The following is a 13,538-nucleotide window of genomic DNA, read 5'->3' as shown; positions in this document are numbered from 1 at the left end:
AGCGCAATTTTCAGTGCCGGGCCGATGCCGGATGGAGTAGTCATAAGCAGCCAGTGTGAGAGCCCATCGCTGTATGCGAGCTGATGCGTTGGCATCGACAGCCTTGCTGTCTGATAACAGGGATGTTAATGGCTTGTGGTCCGTCTCTAATTCAAACTTCCTACCAAATAGGTACTGATGCATTTTTTTTTTACACCATAGACACATTCAAGTGCTTCCTTCTCGACCATCCCGTATCCCCGTTCTGCTTGAGCGCGCGACCTGGAGGCATAAGCCACAGGTTGTAGTTGACCCTCAGCATTGCCCTGCTGCAACACGCACCCAACCCCATAGGACGATGCATCACATGTCAGAACCAATTTTTTTTTTTTTAAAAACAGGGGTTGCACAGGGTCAACAACTTGTTTGAACAAAGTAGGTTTTGCGCCCGATCAAAAGCCCGTTCCTGACAGTCCCCCCAAAACCAATCGCAACTCTTACGCAGGAGCACATGTAGCGGCTCCAACAACGTGCTCAAGTTCAGCAGGAAGTTCCCGAAATAGTTTAACAGTCCCAGGAATGAACGCAACTCCAATGTGTTGCAGGGCCTGGGTGCTTGTCGAATAGCCTCTGTTTTGGATTCGGTGGGCCGAATCCCGTCTGCAGCAACCCTCCTGCCCAGAAACTCAACCTCGGGAGCTAAGAACACACATTTAGACTTTTTGAGTTGCAGGCCTACCCGGTCCAGTCGGCGTAGCACCTCCTCCAGGTTGCGGAGGTGTTCCTCGGTGTCTCGACCCGTGATGAGGATGTTGTCCTGGAATACGATTGTTCCAGGAATGGATTGAAGCAGGCTTTCCACGTTTTGTTGAAAAATCGCAGCCGCTGATCGAATGCCAAACGGGCACCTGTTATAAACTAATAGTCCCTTGTGCGTCGTGATGGTGGTCAGCAGTTTAGATTCGGCGGCCAGTTCCTGGGTCATATCGGCTAAAGTGAGGTCCAACTTGGTGAACAGCTTGCCGCCTGCCAGTGTGGCGATAAGGTCCTCCGCTCTCGGGAGCGGGTACTGATCTCGTAGGGACACCTGATTGATGATGGCGTTGTAGTCGCCACAGATCCCGACGGAGCCATCCGCTTTTAGTACAGGAACGATGGGGCTCGCCCAGTCGCTGAATTCGCCAGGCGAGGTGATGCCCTCTCTCGACAGCCGGTCCATTTCACTCTTGATCTTTTCCCGCATCACATACAGCACCGTTCTGGCTTTGTGGTGCACTAGCCTGGCACCCGGGGTGATGTGTATCACTACTTTAGTGCCTTTGAAAGTCCCGACGCCAGGTTGGAATAGTGAATCGAATTGTTGTAGGACTTGAGCACGAACTTCACTCCACAGATGACATTGCGTGAACATCCCCCCATTTCCAGTTCATCTCGGCTAACCAGCTCCTCCCCAACAGTGCGGGACCGTTGCCCGGGACAATCCAAAGTGGTAGCTGATTCACTAGCCCATTGTGTGTGACAGCCAACATTGCACTGCCTAGCACCGGAATGATTTATTTCGTTTAAGTCCATAATTGTGTGTCAACACAGGCTAATTTGGGTCGACTGGCTTTAAGTGGCCATAGCTTCTCAAATTGCTGAACGCCCATGAGTGACTGGCTGGCCCCAGTGTCCAGCTCCATGTGTACAGGGATACCGTTTAATAAAACCCTCATCATCATTGGTGGTGTTTGGTGTATGAACTGTGAATATTCGCCACATGGACCCGCTGCACCTCGGCGTCCATCGATTTGCCCCAAAAGTCATCCTGCCTCAAAGAACACTCTTCTGGTCCATCCGCCTCATATTAATCTGGTTGCAGGCTTCCTGCACATTCGAGCTAGGTGGCCACTGAGATTGCAGTTCCTGCAGACAAACTGTTGAAATCTGCAAGATCTAGCTGAGTGTTTTCCCCCACACCTCCAGCATGAGTTAAAGTTTCCATTGTTGGGAACAAAAGGGCTATGGCCAGGCATTCTGCACTGGCTGTCCCTTTGACTGCTCTTCAGTACCCTATTAGTGGGTGTCAATGGCCCCATCCCGGGCTGCATTGTCCACTGTGATGGCGTGAATGTCCGTTCAGCCTGCCATTGTCTCGATTGAAGTCCTGCTCTATTGCTTCGGACTGCCCCTGCCTGCCTGCAGGGCTCTGAGTCACATTGATGATGTTAACTCCCCGATCCATCGACGCGTTAGAGGCAGAATTGCGCGCGTATATTATTTTCGACTCTTCCTCCCCTGCCATGAAAGTCTGAGCCATCAACGCCGCCACTTCCAAGGTCAAATCCTTGACCTCAATTAATTTGAGGAAAATTCCCGCATGACCGATGCCCTTGAAAAAGAAGTCCCTCAGCATCTCCCCCCTGCAGGCGTCTGTGAACTTAGAGGCTGGCCAAACGCCGGAGGTCCGCTACGAAGTCCGGTATGCTCTGTCCTTCTTGACGTCGGTGGATGTAGAATCTGTGTCGGGCCATATGTAAGCTATTCGCCGGTTTAAGGTGCTCCCCAATCAATTTGTTAAGTTCTTCAAAGGTTTTGTCCGCCGGCTTTGCAGGTGCTAGTAAGTCCTTCATGAGCGTGTAAGGCTTTGGTCTGCAGCTGGTCAAGAGATGAGCCCTTCGCTTGTTGGCCGCTGCATCCCCCAGCCATTCTTTCATAACGAAGCTTTGCTGAAGCCTCTCGACAAAATCGTCCCAGTCTTCCCCAACACAGTACCGTTCCTCTGTGCTACCAGTGGCCATTCTCGTGGGTCGTGAATTTCCGTTTCTCGTCGCCAATGTAAAGTCCTTACTCTACAGTATGAAACCACATGAGGCACATTCTGGGGATAAGGTCACTCTGTGACCTGAACTCTTTATTCACAGGACTCCAAAGACAGTGACCCTGCATGGGACCTCCCTTTTTATACCTGAGTGATCAGGTAAGGAGTGTCTCCCACAAGTTCACCCCTTGTGGTCAAGGTGTGCATCTAGGTTGAGTGTATACAGTAATACAGTGGTGTTACATTGTGGTTACATACATGACAGACATGGGGATCAGTGCCGGTCTGGATAGGGGTCGGGGAGGACAGAAGATGGCAAGATGGAAGAATGGGAATCTGGAAATATTGAGACATTAATGATCATGGGTGTAAGTCTGCATGGAACTCATTCAGGATGGAAACAAGTTAACAGAGATAAGTCTTTCAACAACCAGATCCTTTGGTTTGAAATTTTAAGCATATCTCAGAAAAGTATTTCAATACACAGAATATAGCAGTTTATTTTAAAGCAGTCACATTTTCATTCCAAGTAAAAAAGATAACAACCTTCAATCAGATCTGAGGATGCATGACTGTTTTATTTAAACAATGGAAGAAACTCATCCATGTAACCAACACTTAAAAGATTTTGTGCCTCCATAAGGCAATTTTAAAATATCAGGTGGCCACCTGCATGCCCTGAATTGGCGCCCCATTGCAGCTCGGGCCCATCAGGTGCCCTGAGGCTGATCAAGCCTGCAAGGTAGATTCGAAAGGGGGGGTAGGGGAAAGCGCTATCATGGAGGGAGGGTTGCTAGGATGGCGGCTGCCCATATTATTTTTCTGGAGGCCATAGGAGCTTCTCCTGGCCCCACAAAAATGATTTAGTCTTACCATTTTGGGGCTTCTTGTTTTTGACCACTGAGTTTTATTGAGCAGAGCTCCTGTGGCACACACTCCTTCCAGTAGGCCCTCTAAATTACTTTGGGGTTCGATGTGTGTCATAGAACCCTGATTTGCATAGATTAATGAGCTTCCCTCAGGTGGGCACTTAGGGCACCCATCAGAAGGCCGGAGTTAAAATGCCGGCATAACGGGATTAGGACAACCACGTCATTTTAAATTCCACTACCGCCCCATTTCTAAAGGGTGGAGGGAATTAAAATGGCCCCTCATAGGTTTGATTTTCCCTGCAGGGAGGTGGAGGCTTGTGTGATGCAAAGACACAATGTTATCTTCTGAACTGTGCTGCAAGTGTTTAAATTCAAAACAGATGTTAACCATGTATCATCATTTTCACCAACAATCAAGATGCGTTTTGACCGTGCATAGCTCATTATAATAGGACATGTGTTTTTCAACATACATAAACAAATGAAATTGTTTACACAGAAACATAGAAAATAGGTGCAGGAGTAGGCCATTCGGCCCTTCGAGCCTGCACCGCCATTCAATAAGATCACGGCTGATCATTCACCTCAGTACCCTTTCCTGCTTTCTCTCCATACCCCTTGATCCCTTTAGCCGTAAGCGCCATATCTAACTCCCTCTTGAATATATCCAATGAACTGGCATCAACAACTCTCTGATCAAGAGCTGCAGGATTAATAACAGAACATTAGAATTAAATCGTTACTTTTTTTTAAATCAGGAAGACTAATTGCTCCAAAATTATATAGTGCTGTTCTTTCAACTGACTGTTCTCCTGGGTAATTAGAAAGATGGGTAGGACATAGCATTTCTTACTTCAGTGCTCTCTGAATAAAAATGAAAAAGAGATTTTTTACAGATCATCTTACCTGCGTCTGTTGACAACTCTGGCTCCATCTGGGCTTATGGCACCCAGTGCAGGATTCCTACAAGTGCGTGGGCTACCATTGGTTAGGTGTATCGGACTCACACGGGCATATCCGGGAAAGTCCTGTAAATATAGGAAATATATTATAGTATATAACGGCAAAATAACACTGTCTACACTTCGTATTCCCATGCAAAAAATGATGGAAATGAACTTCAGTTTGGAGGCAGCAGTCATCAAATGGAGCCGGAACTTCTGCAGATTAAATTTGATTTGACGCAACAATCATATCTGTCCTGAAACCAAAAAACGCCTCCACACTTTCCTGACTCTAAAAGAAGCAAAATTACTTGCTTGTGGTTTTTGTAACTATTTTGAGCTTAACTTTGTTTTTATAAGAATTACTCAGGGATATGTCCATAATCCATAATACATTAAGTCCCTCGATTAATTCCCTGTCTAAAGCATTGTAGTTATCAAGATAGGCTAAAAGAGTTGAGACTCTGCACTTCAGAGAAGCGAAGACTTAGAGGTGATCTGATTGAGGTTTATAAGATAATGAAAGGAATAGATTGTGTTCCAGTTGACAGTTTGTTCCAATTAAATAGGTTAAGGAAGACCAGCGGTCACAAATTTAAGTTGGATAGGGCTAGATCTAGGTTAGATGTCAGGAGGTGCTTCTTTTCCCAGAGAATACTGAACCTCTGGAATAGCCTGCCGTCTCGAGTGGTGGGTGCTGCTTTGCTGAATTCCTTCCAAGAGATGGACCTGTTTCTGGCTGGGGCAGAGATCATATCTTACACAAGGTAGGTACTGCAGGGAACTTAAGGCCAGAGTGATCTCCTAGACTATTTTCAATTGCCTAGATGGGTCGGAGAGGAATTTCCCAGATTTCTTCCACCAAATTGGCCTGGGATTTAATCATTATTTTGCCCCTCCAAGGAGATCACATGGTTTCGGGTGGGGTGGAGCATATATATTGTGATACACAAGGTATTGCAATTGTGTGGGACAGGTTTAATGGACCAGAGGGTCTTTACCTGTCCATGCATATTCATATACTCAGGGCACAGAGTATGGAGATTTGCAAACTGAGTGAGTCGCAAGCAGACGAGGAATTTTGTGAGTGCAGGAATTGGTGGAGAAGAGAAATTCACTGGTAGGTATAAGGCAAGTTATATAAGTATGCATCACATTGGAATTTGGCTTTGTCTTGTCACATAAAAGAAACTGCATGATCAGTGGCAGTTAGCAGTTAACAGCTATCAGCTGTAAGTGGTTGCTTGAGTGGGTGGTAAAAGCTGAGTTAGAAGCTGATTAACAATTGTAGATTGTTTGACTCTCCAAAGGTATATATTAGGCATCCTCACCGACACCTGGCAGTCCCTGGCCCAAAACCACCCGAAGTGGAAGAAGAGCATCCGGGAGGGCGCTGAACATCTCGGGTTTCATCGCTGAGGGCATGCAGAAACCAAGTGGAAGGAGCGTGCGGCAAATCAGGCTCCCCACCAATCCTTTCCTTCAACCACTGTCTGTCTCACCTGTGACAGAGACTGTAATTCCTGTATTGGACTGTACAGCCACCTGAGAACTCACTTTTAGAGTGGAAGCAAGTCTTCCTCGGTTTCAAGGGACTGCCTATGATGATGAGGCACTAGTTTGCAAAAGCACAGAGCTTGGAGAAAGAGCTAGTAAAATGCAAACTTGGTGAAGCACAAACCGAGTGAGCGCAGGAATTGGTGGAGAGCAGCAAGGCAGTGGAGACGTCTGGCTGAAAAGGAGGAGTGCAGCCACAGAACCCACTGGGGGAAAAAATGCGTCATTTGCGCCTCCCGGCGGGGGGGCGCTAACTACTTCTTGCCCGGGAAGCGGGGCCACTACCGCCTCCCGCAGAAGTTAGCGGAGGCGCAAACTGGTAGTGCCCCAGGCGGCAGCACTGACGATGACAATGATATCACCGTGTGCAGTGACCCGCTTTTGCCTCGGAGCGAAACTTTGGTAGTGCCCCCGTGAGGCCACAAGGACATGGGTCACGAACCAGACCGCACTCTGCTCACGGGGCAAAAATTAAAGGGGAGGTGCGGCACATCACGGCAGAGATAGTGGATGTATTGGTTATAATCGACCAAAATTCCCTGGATTCTGGGGAGGTCCCAGCGGATTGGAAAACTGCAAATGTAACGCCTCTATTTAAAAAAAGGAGGCAGACAGAAAGCAGGAAACTATAGACCAATTGGCCTAACATCTGTCATTGGGAAAATGCTGGAGTATATTATTAAGGAAGCTCTTATGTATGCAACACCTTGTAACCAGCATTCTACCACCACCAGGAGGTGCATCTGTTGGAGTCCCAAGGGATCCCAGCATCCCTTGGGAGCACTTCATATAAGCAGGACTCCCATGCTGTGCGAGCACTCTGGAGTCAGAATAAAGAGACGAAGGTCACACTTACTCAAGTTTACAGTACTCTGTCACATTGCTTTATTTGAGACATAACAACTGGCGACGAGTAATAGATAACGAACCATCACTTGAAAATGCAGCGAACTGTTGATATCCTGGAGAAATTCTCAGAGGGTGATGATTGGGAAGCCTTCATGGAGCGACTGGACCAATACTTCATGGCCAACGAGCTGGAAGGGAAAGAGAACGCTGCCAAACGAAGGGCGATCTTCCTCACCATCTGCAGGGCAACAACCTATTGCCTCATGAAGAATCTTCTTACTCCGGTGAAACCAACAACCAAATCATATGAAGAACTGTGTACGCTGGTCTGGGAGCACCTAAATCCAAAGGAGAGCATTCTAATGGCAAGGTATCGATTTCACACATGTCAACGGTCTGAAGGCCAGGAAGTGGCGAGCTACGTTGCCTGACTAAGACACCTTGCAGGACATTGCAAATTCGGTGGATTCCTTGAGCAAATGCTAAGAGACTGTTTTGTGCTTGGCATTGGCCATGAGGTTATCCTTCGCAAACTATTGATTGTTGAAACACCGAACCTGAGCAAAGCCATAACGATAGCCCAGGCATTTATGTCCACCAGCGATAACACCAAACAAATTTCACAGCATAAAGTACTGTACACAAAGTAACGTCATTTTCAGGCAAGAATGCAAATGGCAGAACATATATGCCTGCAGCTGCACGACCTCAGATGACTGAGTCCGCCATCCAGTGTGAATGCGAGGCAATTAACACCTTGTTGGCGCTGCGGAGGTGATCATCGAACCCATCAATGCAGCTTCAAACACTATGCATGCAAAAGCTGTGGAACAATGGGACACCTCCAGCGAATGTGCAGACGAGTTGCAAACCCTAAAAACCACCACGTTGCAGAGGAGGATCAATCCATGGTGGATCAGGCTGAACTAGAGACTCGAACCGAAGAGGGAGAAGTATATGGAGTACACACCTTCACCAATGAAATGTTCACCGATCATGTATTAGCATGGATAGAGAATTGGCTGGCTAACAGAAAGCAGAGAGTCGGGATAAATGGATGGTGTGCCACAGGGATCGGTGCTGGGACCACAATTGTTTACAATATACATAGATGACCTGGAAGAGGGGACAGAGTGTAGTGTAACAAAATTTGCAGATGACACAAAGATTAGTGGGAAAGCGGGTTGTGTCGAGGACACAGAGAGGCTGCAAAGAGATTTAGATAGGTTAAGCAAATGGGCTAAGGTTTGGCAGATGGAATACAATGTCGGAAAGTGTGAGGTCATCCACCTTGGGGGAAAAAGAAACAGTAAAAGGGAATATTATTTGAATGGGGAGAAATTACAACATGTTGCGGTGCAGAGGGACCTGGGGGTCCTTGTGCATGAATCCCAAAAAGTTAGTTTGCAGGTGCAGCAGGTAATCAGGAAGGCGAATGGGATGTTGGCCTTCATTGCGAGAGGGATGGAGTATAAAAGCAGGGAGGTCCTGTTGCAACTGTATAGGGTATTGGTGAGGCTGCACCTGGAGTACTGCGTGCAGTTTTGGTCACCTTACTTAAGGAAGGATATACTGGCTTTGGAGGGGGTACAGAGACGATTCACGAGGCTGATTCCGGAGATGAGGGGGTTACCTTATGATGATAGATTGAGTAGACTGGGTCTTTACTTGTTGGAGTTCAGAAGGACGAGGGGTGATCTTATAGAAACAATTAAAATAATGAAAGGGATAGACAAGATAGAGGCAGAGAGGTTGTTTCCACTGGTCGGGGAGACTAGAACTAGGGGGCACACCCTCAAAATACGGGGGAGCCAATTTAAAACCGAGTTGAGAAGGAATTTCTTCTCCCAGAGGGTTGTGAATATGTGGAACTCTCTGCCCAAAGAAGCAGTTGAGGCTAGCTCATTGAATGTATTCAAGTCACAGATAGATAGATTTTTAACCAATAAGGGAATTAAGGGTTATGGGGAGTGGGCGGGTAAGTGGAGCTGAGTCCACGGCCAGATCAGCCATGACATTGTTGAATGGCGGAGCAGGCTTGAGGGGCTAGATGGCCTACTCCTGTTCCTAATTCTTATGTTCTTATGTTCTCATGTTAAAAGTTGAACTGAACGGAATTCCAGTATCCATGGAATTGGACACTGGTGCGAGTCAGTCTATCATGAGCAAAAAGGGCTTCGAGAGGCTGTAGTGCAACAAGGCACAAAGGCCCAAGCTGAGAACTTACACTAAATAGCTGATCTCTGTAATTGGCAGTGCAGCAGTAAAAGTCTTCCATGATGGAGCAGTGCATGAACTACCACGATGGATTATACCAGGAGATGGCCCCACACTGTTCGGCAGAAGCTGGCTGGGAAAAATCCACTGAAACTGAGACGACATTCGAGCACTTTCATCCGTCGACGAAGCTTCATGTGCCCAGGATTTGAGCAAGTTGTTTGAGCCAGGCATCGGAAATTTCTCTGGGGCGAAGCTGCAGATCCACTTTGTTCCCAGTACACGACCAATCCACCACAAGGCACGTGCGGTGCCATACATGATGAGAGAGAAAGTGGAGATCGAGCTGGACAGGCTGCAATGAGAAAGCATCATTGTGCCGGTTGAGTTCAATGAGTGGGCCAGTCTGAATGTTCCAGTTCTCAAGGGCGATGGCACGGTCAGAATTTGTGGGGACTATAAAGTAACGATTAACTGTTTTCCGCTGCAGGACCAGTACCCGTTACCCAAGGCAGACGACCTATTTGCGATGCTGGCAGGAGGGGAAAACATTCACCAAGTTGGACCTGACCTCGGCCTACATGACGCAGGAACTGGCAGAATCTTCGAAAGGCCTCACCTGCATCAACACGCACAAAGGTCTGTTCATCTACAATAGATGCCCGTTCGGGATTTGATCGGCCACGGTTATTCTTCAAAGGAACATGGAGAGTCTGCTAAAGTCGGTTCCACGCACCGTGGTTTTCCAGGACGACCTATTGATCACCGGTCGGGACACCATCGGACACTTGCAGAACCTGGAAGAGGTTCTAAGTCGGCTAGATCATGTGGGACTCTGGTTGAAATGCTCAGTGTGTTTTCCTGGCACCAGAGGTCAAGTTCTTAGGGAGAAGAACAGCGGCAGACGGCATCAGACCCACCGACGCCAAGACAGAGGCCATCAAGAATGCGCCGAGACCACAGAACGTGATGGAGCTGCGGTCGTTCCTGAGTTTCCAATTATTTTGGTAATTTCCTACCCGGGTTAGGCACCTTGCGAGAACCTCTACATGTGTTGCTACGCAAGGGAGATGACTGGGTATGGGGGAAATCACAAGAGACTGCTTTTGAGAGAGCCAGAAATCTGTTATGTTCCAACAAACTGCTTGTTCTGTATGACTCCTGTAAACATTCAGTGCTGGTTTGCGATGCGTCTTCGTACGGGGTCAGGTGTATGTTACAAGAAGCAAACTAATCGGGAACATTGCAACCTTGCTCGTCTAGGAGCTTGCCCAAGGCTGAAAGGCCCTACAGCATGATTGAAAAATAAGCTGTGGCATATGTTTACGGGGCGAAAAAAATGCATCAGTAACTGTTTAGGCTTAAGCTTGAATTTGAAACTGACCATAAGCCACTCATAATGTTGTTTTCAGAGAGCGAAGGTATTAATACCAATGCCTCTGCTCACAGCCAAAGATGGGTGCTCACGCTATCCGCATATGACCATGTAAGTCGCCACAGGCCAGGCACAGAGAACTGCGCTGATGCTCTGTCAGCTACCAATGCCCACCACCGGGGTGGAAATGGCACAGCCTGCAGACTTGTTCTTGGTGATGGATGCATTTGAAAACGAAAAGTCACCCATTACGGCCTGCCAGATCAGGACCTGGACCAGCCAGGATCCTTTACTGTCTCTTGTGAAAAACTGTGTCCTCCAGGGGTGCTGGTCCAGCGTCCCAGCAGAGATGAATGAAGAGATCAAGCCGTTCCAGCAGCGCAAAGATGAAATGTCCATACAGGCAGACGGTCTTTTGTGGGGTAATCGCATGGTTTTGCCTAAAAAAGGCAGGGAAACGTTTATACGCGACCAACACTGTACCCACCCAGGCATAGTAATGATGAAAGCTGCAGCCAGATCCCATGTGTGGTGGCCTGGCATCGACTCAGATTTAGAGTCTTGCGTGTGCCAATGCAATACTTGCTCTCAACTGAGCAATGCACCCAGGGAGGCATCGCTAAGTTTGTGGTAATGGCCCTCCAAACCGTTGTCTAGGATCCACGTTGACCTCACTGGCCCGTTTCTAGGCAAAATGTTTTTGGTTGTTGTGGATGCTTATTCAAACTGGATTGAGTGTGTAATAATGTCTGTAAGCACGTCCACTGCCATCATCGAAAGCCTACGATGCCACGCACGGCCTGCCTGATGTCCTCGTCAGCGACAATGGGCCGTGCTTCACCAGCGCTGAATTCAAGGAATTCATGACCAGCAATGGGATCAAGCACTTCACATCTGCCCCGTTCAAGCCCGCATCTAACGGCCAGGCAGAACGGACAGTCCAAACCATCAAGCAAAGCTTGAAGCGCATGTCAGAAGGCTCCCTGCAGACCCGAGTCCTGCTCAACTACCGCACAAGACCCCACTCGCTCACCGGGGTTTCCCCTGCCGAACTGCTTATGAAAAGGGCACTCAAAACAAGGCTCTCTCTAGTCCATCCTGATCTCCATGATCATGTCAAGGGTAGGTGGCATCAACAAAGCTTGTACCATGATCGCGCAAATTAGTCACGTGATATTGAAGTCAATTACACTGTATTTGTACTCAACTATGGACATGGTCCCAAATGGCTTGCTGGCACTGTCATAGCCAAAGAAGGGAGGAGGGTGTTGCGAGGTCAAACTTGCAAATGGACTAACTTGCAGAAAGCATTCGGACCAAACCAAACAGCGATTCACAGACAGCCACGAGCAACCTGAAGAGGACACCACCAACTTCGACCCTCCAATATGCACACACAAGTGGCAACCGACATCACGGTTGACCACGAAGCTGAACTCATCATCCGCAGCAGGCCAGCTGCACAGCAGCCCAGCGAAGGCCCAATCAACTCACCTGCCCGTGTTTGTATTGAGACGATCGACTAGGGAGCGGAAAGCCCCAGATCGTCTCATCCTGTAAATAAGTGTACTATTGACTTTTTTTTTGGGGGGGGGGAAGAGAGAAGGAGGGAGTGATGTTATGTATGCAACACCTTGTAATTAGAATTCTACTGCCACCAGAGGGCACATCTGTTGGAGTCCCAAGGGATCCCAGCATCCCTTGGGAGCACTGTATTTCAGCAGGCCTCCCGTGCTGTGCGAGCACTCTGGAGTCAGAATAAAGAGACTAAGATCACACTTACTCAAGTCTACAGTACTCAGTCACATTGCTTTATTTGAGACATAACAGAAGCAGTATCAGGACATTTGGAAAAGCATGATTCAATTGCTAGGCAGAGTCAGCAAGGTTTTATGAAAGGGAAATCATGTTTGACAAATTTGCTGGAGTTCTTTAAGGATGTAATAAGCAGGGTGGATAAGGGGGAACCAGTGGATGTGGTGTATTTGGATTTCCAGAAGGCATTCGATAAGGTGCTACCTAAAAGGTTACTGCACAAGATAAAAGTTTACGGGGTTGGGGGTAATATATTAGCATAGATTGGGGATTGGCTAACTAACAGAAAACAGAGAGTTGGGATAAATGGGTCATTTTCCAGTTGGTAAACAGTAACTAGTGGGGTGCCGTTGGGATCAGTGCTGGGGCTTCAACTATTTACAATCTATATGAATGACTTGGATGAAGGGACCGAGTGTAATGTAGCCAAGTTTGCTACATTATGGGTGGGAAAGCAAATTGTTAGGAGGACACACAAAATCTGCAAAAGAACATAGACAGGCTAAGTGAGTCGGCAATAATTTGGCAGATGGAGTATAATGTAGGAAAATGTGTGAATTTCCACTTTGGCAGAAAAAATAGAAAAGCAAATCATCATTTAAATGGAGAAAAATGCAGTACAGAGGGACCTGGGGGTCCTTGTGCATGAAGCATAAAAAGTTAGTGTGCAGGTACAGCAAGTAGTCAGGAAGGCAAATGGAATGTTGGCCTTTGCTTTTATGCTCTATCCCCCTTGCAACAGAGAAGTCTTGCTACAACTGTACAGATTATTGGTGAGGCCACACCTGGAGTACTGCATGCAGTTTTGGTCTCCGTATTTAAGGAAGGATATAATTGCATTGGAGGCTGTTCACCAGGTTGATTCCGGAGATGAGGGCATTGACTTATGAAGAAAGGTTGAGTAGGTTGGGACTGTACTCATTGGAATTGAGAAGAATGAGAGATGATCTTATCAAAACATATAAGATAATGAGGGGGCTCAACAAGTTGGATGCAGAGATGATATTTCCACTCACATGGGAACCTAAAACTAGGGGGCATAGTCTCAGAATAAGGTACCACCCATTTAAAACTGAGATGAGGAATTTCTTCTCAGAGGATTGTAAATCTATGGAATTCTCTGCCCCAGA

At 47.4% G+C, this 13,538-nt stretch overlaps 1 protein-coding gene across 1 annotated transcript in view; it reads right to left on the bottom strand.

Moving 5' to 3' along the window:
- The window catches only part of LOC139280730 (dedicator of cytokinesis protein 4-like), a 511,619-nt gene that overhangs the window by 27,223 nt on the left and 470,858 nt on the right, over positions 1-13,538 (bottom strand). Inside the window, exon 45 of the mRNA XM_070900388.1 lies at positions 4,558-4,679. Coding sequence (XP_070756489.1) covers positions 4,558-4,679 — 122 coding nt within the window. The remainder of the gene's footprint in view (positions 1-4,557; positions 4,680-13,538) is intronic.

The sequence above is a fragment of the Pristiophorus japonicus genome, chromosome 15, assembly GCF_044704955.1.
Source record: "Pristiophorus japonicus isolate sPriJap1 chromosome 15, sPriJap1.hap1, whole genome shotgun sequence".
NCBI classification, from domain to species: domain Eukaryota; kingdom Metazoa; phylum Chordata; class Chondrichthyes; family Pristiophoridae; genus Pristiophorus; species Pristiophorus japonicus.
The sequence above is the reverse complement of the archived record's forward strand: the minus strand, read 5'-3'. Positions and strand labels throughout refer to the sequence as shown.